At 35.6% G+C, this 24,471-nt stretch overlaps 2 protein-coding genes across 4 annotated transcripts in view; both read left to right on the plus strand.

Moving 5' to 3' along the window:
• The window catches only part of LOC149561434 (CRS2-associated factor 2, chloroplastic-like), a 69,495-nt gene extending 47,708 nt beyond the window's left edge, over positions 1-21,787 (plus strand). The window contains exons 3-6 of one of the 3 annotated variants that reach the window (XR_016363819.1): positions 19,542-19,767; positions 19,855-19,940; positions 20,817-20,944; positions 21,289-21,787. Coding sequence is in view for 1 of the 3 variants with exons in the window: in XM_089825148.1 (XP_089681274.1) it covers positions 19,542-19,767; positions 20,817-20,944; positions 21,289-21,396 (462 nt within the window). In the remaining 2 variants the exon portion in view is untranslated. Of the gene's footprint in view, positions 1-19,541; positions 19,941-20,816; positions 20,946-21,288 lie in introns of those variants that run through there. The other 2 variants (XM_089825148.1, XR_016363818.1) reach the window with 2 other exon arrangements.
• LOC149561435 (uncharacterized) lies at positions 4,102-6,472 on the plus strand. The gene is made up of 5 exons (XM_089825147.1): positions 4,102-4,249; positions 4,457-5,221; positions 5,367-5,665; positions 5,808-6,205; positions 6,303-6,472. The coding sequence occupies exons 2-5, from the start codon at positions 4,482-4,484 to the stop codon at positions 6,345-6,347; spliced, it is 1,482 nt and encodes a 493-aa protein (XP_089681273.1). The 5' UTR covers positions 4,102-4,249; positions 4,457-4,481; the 3' UTR covers positions 6,348-6,472.
• Positions 21,788-24,471: the final 2,684 nt, after the last annotated feature.

A 24,471-nucleotide genomic window follows, 5' to 3' on the forward strand; every position in this document is an offset into this window, starting at 1 on the left:
ATTCAGCCATTACAAAGTAAAACGACTATCCTATTGTTGTTCTCATACCATACAGTTGCAAGGAACTTCGATGGTTAATCCAAATTACAACAAAACTGCCAAACTAGGTTTCCACAAAATGAAAAATATAAGAAACAAACATCCACATTACATAGATAAGCTGACCCAATATGATTGGCAACAAGTTGTTACACAATAGCAGATAAAGATCATCAATCTATAATATACCTGAAATAGCCTAAATAAAATAAATTAATCCTTGAGTGATTCTAGTTCTTGGTGGTTCCAGTGGTAGCTATAATGACAAAAATAAGGGTTTAAACTTTAAACAGAATAGTCTCATACACCTTATTGTACGCATTTGTATTTTTCTTCACAACATGTCTCTAAAATCTGATTGCTCCCTTTATCACCAACAAAACCGGGCAAGGAAATTAAAAGAGGATAAAGATAACTACTTAGGTCGATTGCTATTGTGTTTTGTGACAAGCTATGAATATCTTCAACTATTTGACTTTTGCTCTCCCAAGCTCATTTTTCTAAATGGGTGTAGTATGCTACCCAGTTTTGTCTTCATTTTTTTTGTTTTTGTTTTCTGTAAGTCTTTGCAATAGTTTTGAAATGACAAATAAAGTGTAGATAACAGAAATATTTGCAGCTAACTAATAAATTAGAAAACTGACGATATTAAAAAATACCAGCTGAAAATTTCAGATTTTTATATCAAGTTGTATTAACAATTTTTTTTTTTAAAACTATGAGTAACAAAGATCATTAAATAACTTTACATATCTAAATCATACGTACCCACAAAATGCAACAATAACTAGCTGGTTCTGTTCATAAAATGTGTAATCTGGCTCACTAAAACTGTTCAGCACAACCTAGGTTCACCTTCATTGGCTAACTTGAAGTTATCTTCATGTTCTCCAGACTTGGGCGATCCAAAATAACAAGATAATCTCTCGGAATCCTAGCTGATGAAGTCTCTTGAAACACAACATCCCTCTACACTTGTATGACCAACAATGGAAATAATACGATTGACATAAAGCAAGATAATAACAGCTCCATCCATCCTTACACTACACAATTAATAAGCCTCCAAAGATTTGCAACTGTTAACTGAGAAACCATGAAAGCTTGAGTGTGTTTACTGAATAAAAGCACCAAGTAAGTCCGCCAGATTGTGCCTTCCAGCAATGTGGAGAATGTTGCTGCAAAGGTTGTCCTCACAAATCCAAGAAGAACAATCTCCTCCAGAAGCACAAGCAATATCAAATATCCAATATCAACATGATAAAATGAGCTCCACAAAATTGCTTATATAGCTCTGCTGGGAAAATTGACCCTCTTCAATAAATGTCACTCTCTAATTTTCCATTGAAGCATCCAAATATAAAAGGCCCCATTCATCTAAATTAAATCAGCATTCATTTTATAGCAGGTCCATCTGGTCTAACTTTATCAATTATAACTTTTCATTATTTTATTTTAGACCATCAGACTATCTAAAATGTTGATATAATCATCAAACTTGAATCCACGATGCTAGAAAGAATACTAAATGGTAACCTTACCAGTTTGCTTAGCTAGTGCCTGAAACTTACTAACAACAGGAAGTACTGGGAGACTAACTCAAAATCAGTCCACAAAAGGACATTATGCTTATAATAACATCTGGAGCTCAGCTAAACATTAAATATCACCAAACTGTTGGATAAACTGCCTTCAGAGTTCCGTAATCCTTAACTCATTAGCCTGTGGGAATTAAGTTGAGTAGGATAACAGTCCACTTACTCAACTAGTTAGGAAGGAGACATTGGAACCCACTCTTTCCAAAATTGTTTGTCCTCAAGAAATGTCAAGACGAGTTGCTACAAATTTTGCTCATTTCCCTCGTTGCACCCTCCAATGATAATTTATTCCATTTGACTAAAAATTCTTTGATGACCCTTCCCGAAGAGTTCACTCTATGGTGTCAATGATGGCTTGTGGAGTTTATATCAACTTCCCATTTTCATCCAACTATGGCAACTCAGATGAGGGAACCGCATTTTGACGAGTGCCTTCTTGAGTGTGGATACATGAACCACATTATAAACCTTGTTGCTAGCTGGTAACTAAAGTTCATAGCTAATTTAACCTCTCCAACCTGTTGAGATACTCTGAATGGACCATAGAATGTAGGCTGGAGTTTGTCTACTCCACTCTTCTTGAGAGTAGATTGTCGATGTGGCTCAATCTTAGATAAGCCTTGCTTCCAACTGTATAACTCTACTCTATCCGATGCTAATTATTATATAACTTCTGATTTTGTGCTTGTTGCAAATTTTCCTTTAGTGACTTCGTGATGTTCTGACTCTCATTTTGCAAGTCCTTAGCCTTACACACTCTACTATCCCCCAAAAGAATATTCACAAATTGGGAGCCTCATATCAACATAAAGCTTGTACGGTGTCTTCCTAATTCACATATGATAAGTTGTATTATTGCAATACTCACCAAGGTGCAACCATTTTATCCAAGCCATTTTTTTTTTGGAAACATAGTTCATGACATTCCCTCCCACTCATTGATTTATTATCTCTGTCTAGCCATCCATAAGCAAGTGATAACTCGTATTGGGAATAATCTCAACCCACTCAATTTGATGAGTTCTTGCCAAAAGATTATTAGGAACTTATTGTTCCTATCACTCACAATGTTCTTGGGCATCCCATTTTTAAAAAAAAAGTCCCCTCAAAAACAAGTCAGCTACCTATTCTGCTATATAAGTCACCAAAATAGAAAAGAAAGTTGCAAATTTTGTTAACATGTCAACTACCACATATTACAATCTTCGCTTTGTACCCTAGGTAATCTTCTAATAAAATCCGTGAAGCTACATTCTTGTTTTGATTAGGAATGGTTAAAGGATCTGTTGGTTTCCAAAACCGCAGATTGGAAATCCAAGAGCCTTCCACTTCTTTGATAGGATTCCGCAGTTAGTTCTGGCCAACAAACGAGAATCACCATGATTCCCCTCCACTTCAGGCTTCGCTACACCTAGGCAGGTAGACCTTCTCCTCGAACTTGATTACTTGATTCAGAGCTTTTTTTAAAGCGAATGCTTTGGGAGTTCTCGGGTTGGCAAGGTCCTCAAACTCAATTAAAATGAAAATTGGATGCTGGATAATGGTTGAATGTAATTGAAAAATAGTATGTTTGATGCTTGTAAGAAGGAAGTTATAGATCTTCTGACAGCAATAATAAAAAGGCCAGTGCCTCTGCTCATCAGGGAAATAGAGTCAACTTCAGCGAATTTTCACGTACAACTTTATAATGTTCCATGCACTTATACTGTCAACAATTAAATAATCAAGATGCGATAGACCAAATATTACACAATCGTAAATTAGTCCAGATTGAATTTTAACTCCTCTGGTAGGGAGACAAACTGGAAACAGATACAAAAACAATTTAATATTTCACAATATATGTGATGATCAAATTTAAAATGCTAAATGACCATGTCCACTTATTTGACATTAAAATTGTATACAGAATTCAGAAAAATAATTATAAAAGACGATTCATTTGCAGTTTAAATCTCCATGCCTTTAATAGTAAACAAAGAACATTTTATTTTATTATTAAAATAAAATAATAGAATTTATATTACAAAGTCATAATGTTGCTCCTTGTTTCTCCATACAAATAAATATAAAATACTTCTTGTTGAAAATATGTGAATCTGAATGTTCTTGAATATGTCTTGTTTCCTTCTTTGCATCTTTATATTTATATGCAAATGAAAGGTCCTAACTTTAAACAACATGCCCTTTCACCCTAATTATCATAGGTTTATGATTAAGTCATATCTTTAATATGCGATAATCTCCATTATTATAACCATAGATGGAAGACTCGCCGGTTACTCGGCGAGTTTTTAAAACTCGCCGAGTGTTTTGGGACGGCGAGTAAATCGCCCAAAAACTCGCCTGCCAAAAAACTCGGCGTGAGTCCAAAAACTCGCCGAGTAATCGACGAGTTTTAGTCAAAAACTCGGCGAGTTATGTAAAAATACTCGCGGTTCAGGGAACCCGCGGCCAGACGCCTAAATAGGTCAAATTTGCATTGTTTTTTGCATTGTTTCTTTCATTTGTGTGGAGCAAAGAAGGTTTTAGCTGATTGCAAGTGATTAAAGGCAGATTGGAGTGGATTTTGGAGGATTCTAACCGAATTTAGAAGAGAAATTTCTTTCCAGGTATGTTCATCTTATCATTGTTTGAAAACTTTTTATAGTTTTAAGCAAAGCTTTTATTGTTTTTGTTGTTGTTTGTAAATGATTTCAAATCATTTGAAAGTTGAAACCCTAGTGGCTAGTTGTTCTAAACTTCTAGCTTCTAAGTTTTAACTCTAAGTTCTAACTTTGTTTATTCGTTTTTCTATAAATTTAATTATTTATGTGTAGGGCAGCGGACAAGCATTAAGAAAACATGACAAACCCGCAAGAAGAGTGGCCACAAACACCATGCCCATCTGGATATATAGGCACTCGGCCTAAAAATGCAAGAGATAAGGCATGGCGGTATGCCTATGAAGCTCCAAGTCCAAATGATATTGGGAAGGTGATATGCATTCCCTGTGAGAGAATTATTTCTGGAGGCATAAACCGCCTCAAATACCACCTTGCAGGCATAAAGAAACATGACTCAAATCCTTGTCTCAAGGTAAGTGATGAAGAAAAAAGATTCATCCATGCCCTACTTGCAGCTGCTGAAGAGAAAAAATTGAATAGGGAGAGGGCAAAATTATCTATGAGGGCAGCCATAGCTGAATCTGAAGGAGCTCCTTTTGATATGCAAGAGGAAGAAGAAGCACTTGAGAACATACCAGGATCTCTTCGTGGCCCACGGATCCGCAAACAAAATTTCTCTTTTACCGGTTCCACTTCTTCTACATCTCCTACTTCTTCATCATCACCATCCGGATCCCCATCAGGGATAGGTGGTTATTTTGTGCCCAGGAACACACCTGGAGCACAACCATCATTAGAGGGCACTGCATGGTTTAAGGAGGTGCATGAGCAAACTGATATTGCAGCAGTTGATTTTTGGTTTTTCAACAATATCTCAATGAATGCCGCTGATAGTCCCTATTGGGTCAATATGGTGAATGCAATGACAATATCAGGCAAAGGGTACAAGCCGCCTAATCGCAAGGATATGAGTGGAAGGTTAGTATTTTACTATTTAGTAATTGTAAATAATTGAGATTCACTTTAGTTCATTGTTATATTTTAAATCTTAATTGTTATAACTTATTTCCTAATTTTTTACTAACACTTACACTTTATTTAATATTACACTTAAATTTTGTAGGTTGCTTGACAAAGCGGTTGGTAGGGCAAGATTGTTGATAGAAGACCAAAAGAAAGAGTGGAAGAAGTATGGCTGCACCATTTTATCTGATGGGTGGACAGATGGAAGAAGTAGAACCATTATTAACTTCTTGATTGCTTGCAAAGATGATGTGGTGTTTTGGAAATCTGTCGATGCCTCCAACAAAATGAAAAATGCAGCCACATTGGCTTTAATGTTGGAGAATGTTGTCATGGAGGTGGGAATAGAGAATGTGGTGCAAATAATCACAGATAATGCAGCAGCATATGTGGCAGCAGGTAGATTTAATTTTTTATATTTGAATCAATATGAATCATGAATGTAATGCTATGGTATTATTCAATTTAGATTTGATGTAATTTGTAAATACTAAATATGGAAAGTTTGTTACTGATTATTGATTTTTTGCTAATCTTTTAGGTAGAATCCTCCAAGAGAGGCATCCCACACTTTTTTGGTCACCTTGTGCAGCACATGTCCTTGACCTTCTTTTGGAGGACATAGGAAAACTTGATTGGGTGAGTCCAATTGTGGAAGATGCTAGGCGAGTCACGAAATATATCTATAATCACCCATGGGTTCTCAGTTTGATGAGAAAAGCCACTAAAGGCAAAGATTTGATGAGACCTGCTATGACAAGGTTTGCAACGGTCTTCTTGACGTTGCAAAGTATTCTTGACCACATATTGGCTTTGAAGCAAATGTTTGTGTGTGCTGATTGGGTTGCTTCACCTTACTCAAAGAAGCCCGAAGGAGAAGCTGTGGCACGAATAGTCTTTGATGATAGCTTTTTTGCAAAGGCTAAGGAGATTGTGGAGGTAACTTCATTATATTTTTAGTTTATTCAAGTTTCATTTTCAATTCATAACTTACTATGTTATTAACTAATTTGTATTTTTCGAATTTCAAATGTAGATGTCTCTGCCCCTGCTTCTAGTCTTGCGCACATGTGATGGGTAGCAATCCCCAATGGGAGGTCTTTATGAGGCCATGGATAGGGCGAAAGAGGCTGTTAGAAGTTACTATCACGGGGACAGTCTCAGATTTGACCCCATTTGGGAAATAATTGATAGGAGGTGGAACAATATGCTCCACCAACCTATTCATGCAGCAGGCTACTTCCTCAATCCCAAATTCAGGTACTATGATAATTGATTGTCCTTGAAGTTGGGATTTTAATAAGTCTTTATTTTACTTTACTTTTTAAGGTTGTGTAGTAAGACTTGATATCATTTTCTATTTGTTTTAGGGCTGATGATTCCTACTTAGATCCTAATGGAGAGGTCATGGAAGGTCTCTCTAAATGCATTGAGAGAATGATATCAAGTGAAGAGGAAAGAGACCTTATTGTGACCGAACAACAAATCTATGTGGAATCAAGGGGTCCTTTGTTCTCTTCTATGCTAGCAAAGAGAGCAAGATCTACTCAAGCACCAGGTAAAGCGTCAAACTTTAAAACTTTTGCTAATTGATAAGTTGTGCTTCTGATTTTGTTTTGTAGATGCTTGGTGGGCAAGTTGGGGTGGCAATACCCCCAATTTAAGGAAATTTGCTCTCAGAGTCCTATCCCAACCTTGTAGCTCATCCCATTGTGAGCGCAATTGGAGCTTATTTGAGTCCATCCATACAAAGAAAAGAAACAGAATGACTCAAAAACGGCTTAATGACCTTGTTTATGTGCACTATAATCTTAAGTTGCTCATAAAAAAATCACAGCTCTTAGAACTACCTGGTCCGCTTGATCTAGATGAGATAGATCCTTATTCTGATTGGACAGCACAGGAGCCAAGTCCATTTTTTACACCAGATGAGATCGCTGATTTGGAGAGGCAGGGCATGGAGGGGGAGGTTGACACTGATTTTCAGTTCACTATGGATGACATTGAGGATGAGGACGAGGATGATGATGATTCAGGCGAGGATCAGACATTACCATTAGGTGGAGATGCATCCTCTTCTAGGACGCCGAGCCAGTCAGTAGGGACGTTGAGCGAGGGGGCACAGCCACAGAGTTCACAGTCACGCAGCTCACGCCCTATCCCAGTGCGGGGCACTTCTTCTAGGACTAGACCCCCTCGCTTTCCTGCTAGTGCAAGTGGAAAGAGGAAGATGTGATTGGCATTGTCACATTGTATTGATGTATTTATACTTTTAGTATTTACTTCTAGTTTGACAGATTGAAACTATTTAGTAATTTACTATTTTGCTTCCTACCATGAGCATTCTGCATGAGAATGCAATTTTGTACGCATTATGCATTTATATATATCTAAACTTTGTTTCTTTCTTTTGTATTGTCTTTAATTAACTTATTAGATGCATCTTCTCATTAAATTTTGCAAATTAAATGTATTTTTAATTAAATTTCAGCGGTTTTTTAGGTTCCCGAGTTTTTTTTTTAAATCGCCGAGTTTTTCCCGATTAAACTTTTGGGGGGCTTGGCGAGTTTTTGCATTTGGTGAGTTTTCCAACTATGATTATAACCATAGCCCTTTGAAGAATCAAATGACCTTAATCGATAATATGAAGCTCTTATTCATTTTGCCGATATGTTTGCTGCCAATATTATATCTTTGATGAGGCCCTTCGAAGTTACAAGATTCCCGATGACATTGAAACCTCAAAAAATTCCGCTTTGTCCACTAGCGTGGCTCCTTGATGTTATACTAGATTAATGGATCAAATCTCCATGGACGCATTCCAAGCGTAAAATTTGAAGCCGTCATTCTGCAGGTGGAATTCCCCGTGTATTCTAGTAAAAAAAAATTTGGATGATAAACAACTTTTACCATTCCAAACTATTCAAATGGTACTTGAAGATCCTTTGGTCCATTTCCACAGGCAATATTTCACACAAGGAGAGTGGTGGGAAAAAGCAAGCATTGATTTCTGAACCTGTCTCTGCTTCCATAGCTGTGTTTGTGATGAGACGAGGGCTTAGGCTCAGACCATAACTCACGTCCCCACTTCTACTTTTACTTTTCTTTCTCATTGACGGATGCTGAATAGATTAAGTCTTCTACACACTGGATGCATCCAACGATTTGGGTAGTCACACTATGGTATTCGTGTGATAAGACCTGGAGAATATTCACAAAAACATGTCTTCTATTGGGCATCATATTCAAGGGTTCATCTTCAGCAATATGTTTGGCTTCATCATTATCAGGCCTTCAACTTTATCGTTTCTTTTGAAAATGCAGACTCCTCCTTTATTCAAACATTTCTATCTTATTGTTGCATAGATCAGGCTTTGATCCTGTCACAGTTTCATTCAATTCTCTAATAAACTTAATGTGCAGGCCCGATCTTGTTCATTTAGCTTATGACTTCTTCATAAAAATGTCGGAATCTTGATTTGTTCCTAATAACTTATGGGTTACTTGTTGATGGTCTGTGTACAACAGGCAGATTAGATGATGCTTGTAAACTGTTTAGAGTGTTACAATAATCCAGTACTGTAACTTTGGTTCAAATGACAAACAACTCAATTTGCAGCATTATGCTATACAGCACAAAGAAAGGATTTTCTAGTAAGCTTTTCCTAAACAATAGGCACGTTGCAAAGACTGTTTGAAAGGATATAGATTTCTGATAAGCTCCATGAAACTAAGATTCCATCTCAGATTTCTGAAACTATAGTGGATAAAAAAGGATGTATCGGTTCTGTTTGTTTGTTCTATTCACTCCTCTTATTAGCCTTCACATCAGTATTATTACTTTTCTTCGTATTAATTTAATCATGGACTTGAATATATATATTTCAAACATAGGCATCTCCTGGCTGTATCTTTCTGATTAACCATAATAACCATAACACTTCCATTGGCTGACATGACATGGATAATGAAGTGATAGGAGCATGTGCAAAAATGGAGACTAGAATTTGGGCTCCATCAGTGGCTCTTATTGGGGACATATGCTCCTTAAGGGCATAATGAGATTCCAACCATCTCTGGAGGAGTAGTTCAAGCATCCATGCTCAACATGATGCACAGTGAAATTGGGTGGCCCCAGGGCCCCCATAAGTGAACATTGTGTCTTTCCTCTATCAAATACCCAATACTGATCATGCAAAATCTTCTTCCTTCTAACCATTGTATGCTTCTCTTTTTCTACTTCAACAATGCCATATTTGATGTCTAACTTCTGTTTTGCATTTAAAATATTATCAGCCATACTTGTGTCCTTACTGAATAGAAAATCTTCATAGCCACGTATGTGATCAACTATATAAACATCTAGATCAGGGTTTTGAATACATCCTTGCGTACAATCTGCTACACACTCCGGATGTTTCCTCTCACAAGAAACTTTTGAAGGTAACTGAATTTCAGGGCCTTCTTTCTGATTAGATAAGATACTAGGGCAATTTTCAGAACTGCTCTTCAATACATCATCCTCATCATGCCTTGCTGATTTTATTTTATCTTTACATGTTTGATACAATTGCTGCTCATGTGATGACTTGAAAGATATCTCACGTTTTGAATGCACAACATAAGTTTTATCAACTTCAAAAGTGGGCCTGTTATCTTCATCATTTTGCTGATGGATTTTGCTGCATGGAAGATCTTCCTCAAATAAAGGATTCAAGAACATAGAAAATTCAAACCTGTCTTCTATTGCTTCTTCTTCAAACAATGGTTTCAAGAATAAGAGAATTCAGCCATACCATGATGAGAGCTTTCATCGGGATCAGCAAATGTTTCATCAACAAAGCTATTTTCTTCATTATCTCCTGAAACTTCCTCTTGTTCATACACCATATGATGTTCTACTTCATCCTCACTATATGATTCGTGTGAATTATTATCTCCTTCATCCAGTACCCCTTTAGAATGCACTAATCCATCACCTTGTTCACCATGGTGATTTGAGAAAAAATTTGGACCATTTCTTTCAATATGTTTCTGATACTCTATATCTAACAAGGCTGAAATCTCCTCCACACTAAGAGAATCCTCTTCCTCATTATCAAATTCACTGTCATCTATAGGCATATAAGTATCATCATGGGCTGATTCTCCTTTAGAATGTTCAAAATTTTCATCTCCATTCAAATCTGAAACTTTACTTGACTTATATATTACTTCAGTCTCGCATTCATTTTTCTCTGCAACTAGTTCATTATCCATGAGTTTGAGAAAGTGAAGAAACTGATGATCATATAAGAGGCCTAACTCCCGCATCCTGTAGAGATGATCAGATGATGGAGGTCTGTATTCTAAAGGTATTTCTTGATAGGCATTAAACATCCTTATGAAGAATTCTGTTGCGGATTCATCTTCTTGCTTTTTTAAATTCAGATATGCATCCAAAGGAGATATATAATTCGGACTTTCATCCAATATTTGGAAGAGAAGCATCAAATCAAGATCTTGTGGTGAGATTCCCAACCGACAAAATTTTCTTATCAATTCCTTGCGTGGAGGCATATCTCTGAAGGTACCTCCTAAAAAATATTCAACATCCTTATAAACAAATGTGCCAATGTCTCGCTTTCATTTCTTTCTAGATTGAAAAAGGCATCATAGTACATATTCTCCATTGTGCACAATCAAATTATTTCAATCAAATTATTTCCTTCTGAGTCTTCTCCCTCAGTAGAGCTACCAACTGAAATGTTTTATTAAATAATCGCCACCTCTTTTGAGGAATGTATTAATTTGTTGATCTTTTGGGTTCTTACTTCTAGCAGAGTATACTTCTAAACAAATTGATATAATTCCTTTCTAATTCTAGTCTTACAAAATTTGAAACTCTGGGTAACTGCACAACACTTGTTGCAAGCAACTCTCCCTAGTAGAGTCGCCAATGTGTTGGTGTACTCGGATGGGGGGAGTAATACTTCTCAAAATGTCTTGTAAATCAAACTAAGTAAACTTCCAAAATATCTAATGGATAGTTCCCCAGTAGAGTCGCCAATCTATAGGTTCCCAAAACCACAGATTGGAAATCCAAGAGCCTGCCACTTCTACGATAGGATTCTGCAATCAATTCTAGCCAATGAACGAGAATCACCTTGATTCCGCTGCACTTCAAGCTCCGCTACACCTAGGCGGGTAGACCTTCTCCTCGAACTTGATTACTTGGTTCAAAGCTTTTCTAAAGAAAATTTAAACTTTGGAAGTTCTCCGGCTGGCAAAGTCCTCAAACTCAATTAAGATGAAAACTGGATGCTGGATAATGGATAATGGTTGAATGTTTTGTATAATTGAATAATAGTAAATTTGATGCTTGTAGGAAGGAAGTTATAGATCTTTTGACTTCAATAATAAAAAGACCAGTGCCTCTTCTCATTCGGGCAATAGAGTCAACTTTAGTGAATTTTCACGTACAACTTTATAATGTTCTACGCACTTATACTGTTAACAATTAAATAATCAAGATGCGACAGACCAAATATTACACAATTTTAAATTAGTCCAAAATGAATTTTAACTCCTCTGGTAGGAAGACAAATTGGACACAAATATGGAAACAATTTAATATTTCACAATATCTGTAATGATCAAATTTAAAATGCTAAATGACCATGTCCACTTATCTAACATTAAAATTGTATAGAAAATTCCAAAAAATAATTATCTGTAGTTTAAATCTCCACTCCTTTAATAAACAAAGAACATTTTATTTTATTATTAAAATAAAATAATAAAATTTATATTACAAAGTCATAATGTTGCTCCTTATTCCTCCATATAAATAAATATAAAATACTTCTTGTTGAAAATATGTGAATTTGAATGGTTTTGAATATGTCTTGTTTCCTCCTTTGCATCTTTATATTTATATGCAAATGAAAAGTCCTAACTTTAAACAACATGCCTTTTCACCCTAATTATCATAGGTTTATGATTAAGTCATATCTTTAATATGTGATAATCTCCATTATTATGAAGAATCAAATGACCTTAATCGATAATATGAAGCTCTTATTTATTTTGCCGATATGTTTGCTGCCAATATTTATATCTTTTAGAGGCCCTTCGAAGTTACAAGACTCCTGATGACGTTGAAACCTCAAAAAATTCCGCTTTGTCCACTCGCGTGGCTCACTGGATTAATGAATCAAATCTCCATGGACACATTCCAAGCGTAAAATTTGAAGCTGTCATTCTGCAGGTGGAATTCCCCGTGTATTCTAGTAAAAAAAATTTTGGATGATAAACACCTTTTACCATTCCAAACTATTCAAATGGTACTCGAAGATCCTCTGGCCCATTTCCACGGGCAATATTTCACACAAGGAGAGTGGTGGGAAAAAGCAAGCATTGATTTCTGAACCTGTCTCTGCTTACATAGCTGTGTTTGTGACAAGACGGGGGCTTAGGCTCAGACCATAACTCTTGTCCCTGCTTCTACTTTTACTTTTCTTTCTCATTGACAGATGCTAGATAGATTAAGTCTTCTACAAACTGGATGCATCCAACAATTTGGGTAGTCACATTATGGTATTCGTGTGATAAGACCTGGGGAATATTCAGAAAAAACATGTCTTCTATTGGGCATCATATTCAAGGGTTCATCTTCAGTGATATGTTTGGCTTCATCATTATCAGGCCTTGAACTTTATCGTTTCTTTTGAAAATGCAGTTTCCTCCATTCAAACATTTCTATCTTATCGTTGCATAGAGCAGCCTTTGATCCTGTCACAATTTCATTTAATTCTCTAATAAACTTAATGTGCAGGCCCGATCTTGTTCATTTAGCTTATGACTTCTTCATAAAAATGTCGGAATCTGGATTTGTTCCTAATAACTTATGGGTTACTTTTTGATGGTCTATGTACAACAGGCAGATTAGATGATGCTTATAAACTGTCTAGAGTGTTACAGTAATCCAGTACTGTAACTTTGGTTCAAATGACAAACAACTCAATTTGTAGCATTATGCGATACAGCACAAGGAAAGGATTTTCTGATAAGCTTTTCCTAAACAATAGGTACATTGCAAAGACTGTTTGAAAGGATATAAATTTCTGATAAGCTCCATGAAACTAATATTCCATCTCAGATTTCTGAAACTATAGTGGATAACAAAGGATGTATTGGTTCCGTTTATTTGCTCTATTCACTCCTCTTATTAGCCTTCACATCAGTATTATTACTTTTCTTCGTATTAATTTAATTATGGACTTGAATATATATATTTCAAACATAGGCATCTCCTGGTTATATCTTTCTCATTAACCATAATAACCATAACACTTCCGTTGGCTGACATGACATGGATAATGAAGTGATAGGAGAGTGTGCAAAAATGGAGACTAGAATTTGGGCTCCATCAAGATGAATTAACCATCCAGACAAGTGTGCGCATTCATTTTACTAGTAAGAACACTCTTTGACAGACTTGAAGACTCATTGTAAGCCTTTTCAAGTAAACCTCTCTCGAATCTACTTGTAGATCTTACAAAAACCTAGGTGACTAGTTGTAGGTTCATGGAAGTTCCTCATCATCCTCACCTTATGCTATGAAGAAGGTACCAAATAAATCATGTCCTTATATATGGTCAACTCATTAGTCACCGTGTACTTGCCATCATAAATTGTACCCTCTAGAAGTCCTATTGCCCATGAATCTTTGGTATACTCTACTACAGTTGATTCTCTCCAATTAGTACAAATCTTTTTCAAAGAACATATGTTAGGCATCCAAGAAAGTGTATCAAAAATTATATCTTTCTTCCCCATAACATAAACAATGTCAAATCATATGCTTACAATCACTTCTACTACCTATTATTGAGATCCTTTTGAGTCATGAAGTACTTAATGTTGTCATGGTTTGGTTTGATGATAAACTTGCGCCCAAATGGGCGTGGTCTAAATTTGATTACAAATATGATGGGGTGCTTCTCCTACATCAAAACAAGTAGCATCCCCTCTTCTTAAGCATCACAGTCCACCTGAGAAAGAAATTGGGTGGCTAATGTGATGATCTTTGCCCTCTGCGATCCATGACATTTTCACCACAATCTCAGATGCTTTTGTGCCATAGTTCTGAGAATCCTGCAACATAATAAGTTGTAATATAATGTCATATCTCATAAACATACCAAATAGTAAAACTAAAGTTACTAATCTCTAGAAAGTAAATATTAATCATTTAATAATGAATATTGAATTAAAAATTACTTGTAAGAGTGGCAAATTCCGTCCACTCAGAGCGAATCTCACCAGCAGTCTCAACATCAAACATCTTACTAATGCACCAAAAACACCTGACCTTCACCTCATCATCATGAAGTTGTGTAACTCTACCAGGCTTAGGTATGTACCACTCAATGTATAGGCACCCATGTGCAAATGAGTATTCAGTTTCTCCCACCTGCAATGAATGATGGGCTGCATGTTTGTAATATAAAATGCTAGAGTGGGGTCCCTCTCATGCACAACCACCCTCATCTTGGAAAGCATGAAATCAATGCACTCATAAACCTCTCCAAGGGTAGGTGCATCCCCATCACCATATCTGATGACTTGAAAAGTGGAGTAATGATGGAGGCTATGCATTTTGCATCAATCCAAAACTGATCACTCTTCATTGTCTCCTTCACCCTCTTCCCTTTCTCTATTTTGGACTTAGCCCACCGACTCAAGTCTCGTGTCATAACCATGAGTTGTAGTGGCTCTTGAATTCTCTCCAAGAGAATCTAATATGACACAAATCTGGTCTCAACTGGTTTTAGGAACTCCTTCGTGAAGCCCCTGAAGAGCACATATGAAGTGTGGTGATTGCAAATAAATATCTGAACCTCTCTCACATCATTAACCACTCATTTGATCCAGCCAATTTTCCCCATCATTGACTGCATTATTCATGGCATGCACACGACGTAGATTCCACAAATTCGTCTATAAGATGCCTCAACAAGCTTCCCGGAGCTTTCCACATATGCACTGCATCTGTCACTACTTGGACCACATTTTGTGGTCCAATCTCCTTAATAGCCTCCCTAAGGATGTGAAATTGAAAATCAACATCTTTACGATGCATTGAACAATTAAATGCTCTCAAAGTATGAGCCCTCAATGCATGTAACCATAATGTTGGTGAGTGGATGATGTCTACTGTCCGTCCACCCATCCATAATAATGTTGCAACCTGACTCTATCCAACATCCTTCATCTACTTCATCAAAACTCCAATCTTGTTATATTGCCTATCCAATATCGTGGTCCTCAATTTGTGCTCACCTAGTGGCACAAATGATGGCCCTCCCTCCTTCACCACCATGGACATCACGTTCCTATAGCAATGAGATTGATTACATATGATGGAATGCCATTGGCAAAGAAGAACTTACCAATAGTATCATCCAATCGATCCTTTGCGTGCATGTTAAATAATTATATCAGCAATGGCGTTAGTAGTAGTAGAATTTCCTACCTTGGAAAATTCCTCTGCTAATGTCCCCTACTGAACCCTAAATGGATTAAGGAATGGAAGTTGAAGCTTACAAAGTCCTGCTCTCTGATGCAATATACACGTAGAAGTATCTTTCTGCGCCTCTAACAGCTGAATAGCCTGAACTTGTTGCCTACTAGCCAAAAATTTAGGTGCTGGAACTATATTATTATCATAAATGCCCCACAATTTGTTTATTTCAATTCTATACTTCACATTTTTAGCATTTGAAAGGAATTTGCATGAATTGACACCATATCTAGTTCAAAAGAGGTGAATTAACTCTAGTAATGCTACCATACCATTATATGCCACAATAATTATATTTTCATTTTTCTGTGTGCCACCACCTAAAGCTAAAGGGAGTGAAACTCTGATTGCAAATTGTTTTAGAGGGGACTTCGTATCATAAGGACCGCTAGAAAATTGTGCCAACATCTCAAAGAGGCAACCAATAGAAAGTCTTCCTGGTGCAACATAAGTTGGTTCAGATTGGGCTTCTGGATCAGCTCCATGCTCACTTCCTTGATCCTCATGCTCAGGTTCATACTTAGATAAACTTTCTCTTTGACTTCCCTTATGCAATTACATGTCTTCTCCACTTTGTCTAGAGGCCATTGAAACACTGAATTTCACAAAATGATAGAATTTGGCCTAATTAGTAATTTAAATAAATTAAAGCTAGTTTCAGATTAGATCAGAAATTGATAATGAGTTTCAGCCTAAATAATTTTTTTTAACATAATGCATTCAAAATTTCAACATCCAAACATTTAGATTTATGGATCATGACTTATCATATTTTTAAAAAATTAACAATGCATTCAAAGAATAAGAATTAAAGTTCAAACAAGTTACAAAAATTTAAAAAACTATCAACAAGAATATTTAGTTCAAACGACGCATTCAAATTTTAACATTTAGTTTTAAAAGAAAATTACAAAAAATGAAAATATGAGAATAAAACAAAGAAATATTGAAAACCCCACCTTGTGTTTGATGAATTACTTGCAAAATAGAATCTTCATTCTCCTCTTGCTCCTCTTGATCTTGCAATCACTTGCGAAATGATTCTCCACGCTCTTTCAAACTCTTTTCCTCACCTTGCTCTCAGGTGTTGCAAAAATGTGAATGCCAAATGAAGTATATGGGCCTTATATGGGACTCACATCCTTTTAGGGTTCCCTAGGAACCAATTAAAAAACTAAAATTAAAAAAACTTTAGTTTTTTTCACTTTTCCCAAGTTGCCAATCAGTCTCACCCCATTGCATCCTAGGTACAGTTGAGGGATGATTGGGAACTCCCCAAGTACCATCCCTTGGTACCCACATCTCGAAGCACTTGAGCGGTATGGGGACAAGTGCGGCAAGGGCCGCGGTGGGGGTGCTTGGGTGCATGGCATACCTGTTTGAGGGACATCTCGACACTCAATACTCCAGTGTTTTTTCCTGGGTTTCACTGATATTTTTAAAAATCTGGCTTTTGACCCTTACCCATCTCGGGTTTTTTTTGGATTTTAAAACATAAAAAGAACTTTTTTCCTGATTAATTGTTTCTTTTTTAAGTCTGATTTTCTCAGGTTTACCCTTTCCAACATGTTCAATATTGCAATTTATGCAACACATGCTTCAATTTATGTGTCTTCACAAGGTTGACCAGAAATCTCAGTTTTAATGATGACCTCTTTGACCAACATTATGTTGAAAGGAGAAGCAATTTATTTGTATGAATAGATGTTTTTTCTTTTCCTTATATTATTGCACAAGAATTCTTGTTCATCAGTTGCATTTTGCTTTTTACTTTCTAGGTGTGGAAATGAAGGCCAGAATATCTATCTAGTAGATTTCCATTCTCAGAAAATCCCCAAAGTTAAAACTAGTATTTGGAAACCTTGTAAATTTTTGTTTCCAAAGTTTATAAAGTTTTGGGTCTTCAAAACTTTTGGAGACAATTTGTATATGATTGTAGAAATGGGAGGTAAACTAAAAAACCTTAAATATTCAAGCATATAAGTAGAAATGCCTCATTTGCTATAATAAACTATTCCCTAGTTTAAAAACCATGGCTCTAAAGGACATTTTCCCACACAATTGTAGAAATCTCGCAATCAAAACTGATATTCATGGCTCTTGCAAAGCTTGCAATTTTTGTGTTGATGCAACTAGCATTTTGGGACTTTGTCATAAGAAAGTCTACGATTCCTCCACTTGTTTGGCTACAATCAGGTCTTTTATGTCAACTGCAGAAAACCGGAAAACAAATCTGTATCATTTGCAATTTTCGCAGCTTTACATGACTGGTAAAAATCACACGCCCTTGGTGAAAATGTGATCTTATTGTTAGTTTGCCTGTGACCCCTACAAAAATTGATACTAAGTTAAAATCCTCTCCTTGATACCCCGTTGAGAAAGAGAGCTAATAACATAATATAATATAATTAGATAGTGGACTAAGAATTTCAATTTCTTTCATCCCCTTATAAGGAGATTGAGAGATGTAACTAGCAATTAAAGATGTGACACTTGTCCACAACTCTAAAACATTATCAGTAGCAACTCAACATACCACTCGGTACAGTGACTTTATTACAAAGGTAAGCCATATATTCTAGTAATTATTTCAACCACCAAAGAAAATAAGTTATGAACTGATTCTGCATCATTGATTCTTAGAATAAACAAATGCAATATAAAGAATTAGTGGGTTGGTTTTCATTTAAAATTGATACTTCCAATGTAAACAATTGATCGCATAACACAGGGGGTCTTTTAATGTGATGCATCAACCCCTCATCATGCTGGCATTGTTATCGATTACCAACACAACAGACATGTATCTCAAGTTAGGTGACAATTTTTATGCCCAAAATTCATCTTATTCTTGAGTTTAGCACCATTTTTGTTTCTCATGGTAAGAGAATTGTAGGTCTCAGCTTGCATAGACTGTGAAATCTTCTGCAGTTTTCTGATTCCTCTGAGTCTCTCTCTCTCTCTGTCTGCCCTACAAATAAAATAAATTAAAGAATATTTATTGGCTATAACTTATTACTAATTTGTGAGGAGAAATTGTAGGAGCTAGAGAATTGTAGGTGTCAGCTTGCATAGACTGTGAAATCTTCTGCAGTTTTCTGATTCCTCTGATTCTCTCTCTCTGTCTGCCCTACAAATAAAATAAATTAAAGAATATTTATTGGCTATAACGTATACTAATTCGTGAGGAGAAATTGTAGGAACTAGTAAGTAAACAGTGTATGAGACAATACATTTATGCGTTCTGTTGAGGCATCCGCTCCTTGTCTGGGTCATGGTGTACTTTATTGCTAAAAAATACACACAAGAAATCAGATTACTTGGACAAAAGATTCTGAAGTGTACACATTATGTCATTTTTTCGTTATGTTTCCCTACTTTACATGACCTTGCCTTTTGTTTGTCTAAATTACCTTTCATCAGCTTTTGTTTCTCTTATAGTAGTTATCTTTTACTTTGTAGCTTCTTTCTGGCTTCCTCTTGCTATTGTCTCTAGTTGTATTTCTGAGCCCCAGTTATGTGTTTTGGATGCTTGAGGACATTTGCATATTTATTTATTTCTCTCTGTAAAGCTTGCCGTTATCTGTTTAAGCTACTGTTGGCATACAAACATGTTATGAATTGAAATTTCAAATATCATTCTTTTTAAGTCTTTGTTATGGCTATCTTTGAAATAAGCTTTGTACTTATGTTGCCACATTTGGACAGGATAAAAGTGGAGGAAAAATAATTCATCAGGCTGGAGGAACCGTATATCTTTTTCGTGGAAGGAAATATAATCATAAAACCCGTCAAAGGCTTCCTTTGATGCTTTGGAAACCTGCAACACCTGTATATCCAAAACTAATTGAGCGAGCTCCTGCAGGGTTGACAGAAACTGAAGCAGATGAAATGCGAAGAAAAGGACAGTATCTACTATCTATTTGTAAATTAGGTATAACTTACACTAATTGAATCTAAAGCACTTTTTTGGTTTTGTTCTATTTTTGATAGGGATATTGGGGATCTGGTGTAATTGCAGTAAGGGAGTCATCTTGATGACACAACAGGCTCTTCATAATTTGACAAAAACAGAGTTTTTGAATGCTCGCAAAATCTATAAATCAGGCAAGGTGGTTTTAGCCAATTTTGTTCCAAGTAGTGATTCATCTGGGTGCAGAGATAAAATTTTGATATTGCTGAATTTATTAAGTCATATACGGCATATTTTCAAATCAAGCAAAATCTAAGGCATATTTTCAATTTGGGCACAATGCAAGGCACGGAGTATCGAGAATGTAGTTAGAGCAAGGAAGCATAAATGGGGAATTGGTAATTTTCATTTTGCAGGTCCTATAACTGTGTGCTTCTGTGTCAAATCAGGATTTAATAAAGCATATCTAATAGAAGAAAAGTACCAAAATGGCTATGCAAATAGGGGTTGATAATCTAGGGAAAAATGTGCATAGGCAGAATAATATTATAACATTAGGAAAATGGAAAGATCTGTTGGATTCAAAAACCACATCAACTTCACCCAGAAAGGTTCTGTTACATTTCTGGGAAGTTCTTTTGGAAGGTAAATAAAACCCTTGATTCCTACATGCTTAAAATGCAAGAAGAAGCCACCATTACAAAGCTTCTTACATCAAAAGACATAAATTTATAGAGATATATGAATGATTATTTTTTATTACTATTATTTTTTTTGATAGATAATGGGCTGAAACCTAGATTAATTTTTGTTATTATTGTTTGTTGAGATTAATTATTATTATGCATTAAACTTGCGTAGACTCAAACCCAAGACCTCCTAGATGAGAGGCTCACAAGTTACCATTGTGCTATAGGCTCTTTCTTGGTGTATGCATGATTATAGATGATAGATAAAAAATATTTTTTCAGCTCCTTGTTTTGATTCCAATAATTGTATATGTGAGTAGATCATGACTGTCTTCAAATGGAATATAGAACATAGCTTCATGTCTTGTCTCTTCCATGCAGCCAAAAATGGTGTCTATTGTGACCTTGTGAAGGACGTAAGGGAGGCTTTTGAAGTGAGCGAGCTTGTGCGAATAAACTGCAATGGATTGAATCCAAGTGACTACAAAAAGATAGGTGCCAAGCTCAGGGTCAGTTCTGCACATATATTTTCTCACTGCAATTTGGAATATAATATGTTACTATTGATGTTTAAATATCTTGAGCACATTTCTCTACATTCTAGAAAGATTGATTTGGAAAGCCTTACAAGAGCTGAAACATTGTGGTCAATATGCTGGTTTTTTACATGGGGAGCAGTTCCCCATGTGAACAATGAGTAGATTGACCACAGCTTACTAGGTATTATGCTGGTGGATTGATACAACCCCAACACCATAACATGATATTTTAATTATGTAGAAGTGTTTTTATTGAAGCCTTCTCATATTTTACTGTAAATGCATCTGGAATTAAATTTGATACTGGCATGCAGGATCTCGTTCCTTGTGTATTGCTTTCTTTTGATAAGGAGCATATATTAATGTGGAGAGGCAAAGACTGGCAATCAATGTGGCATTTTCAGGAAGAGAATGATAATTGATTTAGTGATCATGCTGAATATGATCCTGAGCTTTTCCTGTCTGTATCTTCCACTAAAGCAGTTTTATGTATGTTGTTATGTTTTGTATAATTGTTGTATCTACTATCTGTTGGCTCTTGAGTCTGCATTTTCTACTTTAAAATTTCACCAAAATGAGATGCTTCTTTCAAAGCTATATTTAGCCAAGTGATATAGCATGATGATCCCTACAGTAAATTCACTTTTTCGGTAACTTGTATTTTTAGCTGAAATTGTATATAAACGGATGCAGACTAAAGGAATTGAGCTTGTACAGCTGCACGATTAATCTTTTCAGGCATTGTATAGTATATATAATGGTAGAAAACATACTTTGTGCACATCAAATGAAGTAGATATGTGGGTAGACTTATATTGTGTATGTATTTGGATGAAAGGTTTTTTCTGCCTTTGTTTATTCTTCCAAAGCTTCCACATAACTTTGCTATTCTTCTAATACATGTTTCTATTTTATTGGCCTTGGAGAGGCTATATAGTTTTGGGTTGATTGGTTGATTCTTGATCACCCAAATTTCTTTAGTAACATATCTTCATGAAAATCCCATACTTTGTACTATTATTGGCATCATTGTTATTTTTCTAAGTTACTAATTCGGATGCAGATTCCACAAGTAGATATAGGATGCAGGATTTTTTTTTTTAAATGCAGATGCGGGACGAAATGTATCTATACATATGTGCGCACAAAGAAATGCAAGAAATATACAAAACCAAATCATTTGATAGTATGACTATGATACTTCACCTTTTATCAAAATTCAAGATATTTCAAAATTCATATGATATATCAATATGTGCTTGTCCAAAATGAGTTGTGAATGCTTCAAAATTCATCCTTAGGGTTGTTTTAGGATTTCATAGGAAAAAATAACCTAAAAAATCAATTTAGGCAGATGCATAATGGGGAACTTAAGTTGTTTTTTGGTTTTTCTTTATGTTATTGGTCGTTGGCTCTGTGGGTGTTGCTTGATACTTTCGGAAGCCCTGTGGAAGCTGGTCACAACCCAGCCACAGGCTTCCCACCAGCTTCCACAAGGCTTCCAGAAGTACCATGCATCTGTCCGCTTTGGATGCGGAAACCAGCCCTATATAGGAGGAACCAGTATCGTAGTTATTTTTTATAATGATTGTTGAGAGATTGCATGAGGTGCAAAATCTAGATAGTCAAGTATACAATATATAACATTATTGTCAAGATAGAATAGATTACCTAATTAATCTTAAGTAAATATTTTCCTTAGCAAGAGACGTAAGTAGAAATTACAATAAATATTATAGAATGCTTTTAGGTTCTAAATGAAAGAGGGGCAAAAGGTTACTCATAGAAAGGGACAATAAAAGAACGGGATTAGAAGAGTAATTCTTTAAAAGGTGCATGTTATCCATTGTTTTGCTCTAATAAACTATGCTAGACCAAAAATTGTTGTCAAGAAATTGCATCACTCACTTTGCTTTGTGCCAAGAGGATTGCTAGCATGTGCAATGTCGTTTGGTTCCTATCCTATTTGTTTCAATAATAATGTAGCCACAACCTTTCTCCTACAATGAAAACTCAATATCTAGATGGTCAGTGCCGCACCCTTGTTGGGTTCTTTTGAGGTAGTTAGACAATTAATTATCCATGGTAATGATCAAGCCTCACAAATAGTTGAAAACAAATAGAATATTAGAACCTTGGGAAATGTACAATGTATTTAATATGGACGTGTGCAAGCGCAGCTCCATCTAGAGGATATGGATGGGGACTGAAATGGGAAGATAACATCTAACATTGGAAAAAACAACTTTTGAATGTTGTGGATGCAATCATGTGTAGTTTTATCTAGGGGATGCGGGCATAGATGCGATAGTGTGCAATGTGCATGGATGGTTTAAATGGAAGTGGATTTGAGTTATCAAAGGTTGAGATGATTGAATGTGCACTAAATTGTGGGACTAGAGTCAAATTGTTTGACAAATGATAATAAGACTTCATGGTAGGTGCAGAACATGAGGTGAAAGTGCTTAGTGCTAAGTAAGCACTTTTCATCTCTACATTTTCTCCTCATTTTATAATGTATGTGTGTTTAAGAGAATCATACATATCAAATTAAAAATAGCAATTAGTAATTATACCTATTCAAAATGATATAAAAGAGTTTTGCATTTTGTTATTTTACAATTTTTCTTGGTAATGGCTTTAGAACTCAAACACACCAAAGGGACACTTATAAAGAAAAAAAATCATCATAATTTTTTTGTCAAAGTCTATCGTATGTGGGATATATGATCGAGTTGGCCTCCACAAAACCCTAAAACAAGGTTGGTGAAAAAAAAGAAATAATTTTGTATGAACAAACATGGTGTTGTAATTGAGTTTGATTCCATAAAGGTGGAACTTACCATCATGTGCGAGTACTATAAGACTACAATTGAATTGATTTAACTATCGATTGGTGTAAGGACTATGCATGTATTTGCAATGTCAAGATGTGTAATGTCAAGACTCAACATTGTGAAAGTGTTTCAACTATTGTGTTTGAACTTGTGTGATATATGAAAGGACATACGTAACTATTGTATTGTTTTTAAACATGTATGGTGTATGAAAGGATATATGTCCCTCAAAAGTAATTACATAGAAAGTGATGTGACCAATTTGAGGAAAAGAATATCTAAATAGTACAATGTCATGACCTACAATATGCTTATTCATAAGAGATGTAACTATTGGAGTGAAAAATAAGAGGGCAAAAATTGTGCCATTTGCATGGTTTCAAGTATCAATCAAGATATCAATTTAAAGAACAACACAATTAAATTACCAAATGATATTGCTATGTAAGGTGTTTCTCTTAGAATGCATACTGATTAAACTAGAACGTTTTTGCAAAGAAAACATATTAAGAATATTTAAGCATTTTATGAATAATAAAATATTGAAAAACAAGAGATCAAAAGGTTTGGCTTTGGACTTTTTATAAAATCACAAAAAACAAAAATTCTAGGTTAAAAGAGAACATTGATAACATTGAAGAGTAAGGGTGTGGATTTCAA

Source organism: Cupressus sempervirens, chromosome 4, assembly GCF_028749045.1.
Source record: "Cupressus sempervirens isolate cs-2001-9-10 chromosome 4, ASM2874904v1, whole genome shotgun sequence".
Taxonomy (NCBI): Eukaryota; Viridiplantae; Streptophyta; class Pinopsida; order Cupressales; family Cupressaceae; genus Cupressus; species Cupressus sempervirens.

What these genes read in the sequence shown, in the direction of transcription:
- LOC149561435 (XM_089825147.1), top strand. Translation starts at nt 4,482, where the DNA reads ATGACAAACCCGCAAGAAGAGTGGCCACAAACACCATGCCCATCTGGA. An exon ending in AGCAGCATATGTGGCAGCAG is followed by an intron (nt 5,666 to 5,807) that starts GTAGATTTAATT and finishes CTAATCTTTTAG; the next exon opens with GTAGAATCCTCCAAGAGAGG. An exon ending in AGGCTAAGGAGATTGTGGAG is followed by an intron (nt 6,206 to 6,302) that starts GTAACTTCATTA and finishes TTTCAAATGTAG; the next exon opens with ATGTCTCTGCCCCTGCTTCT.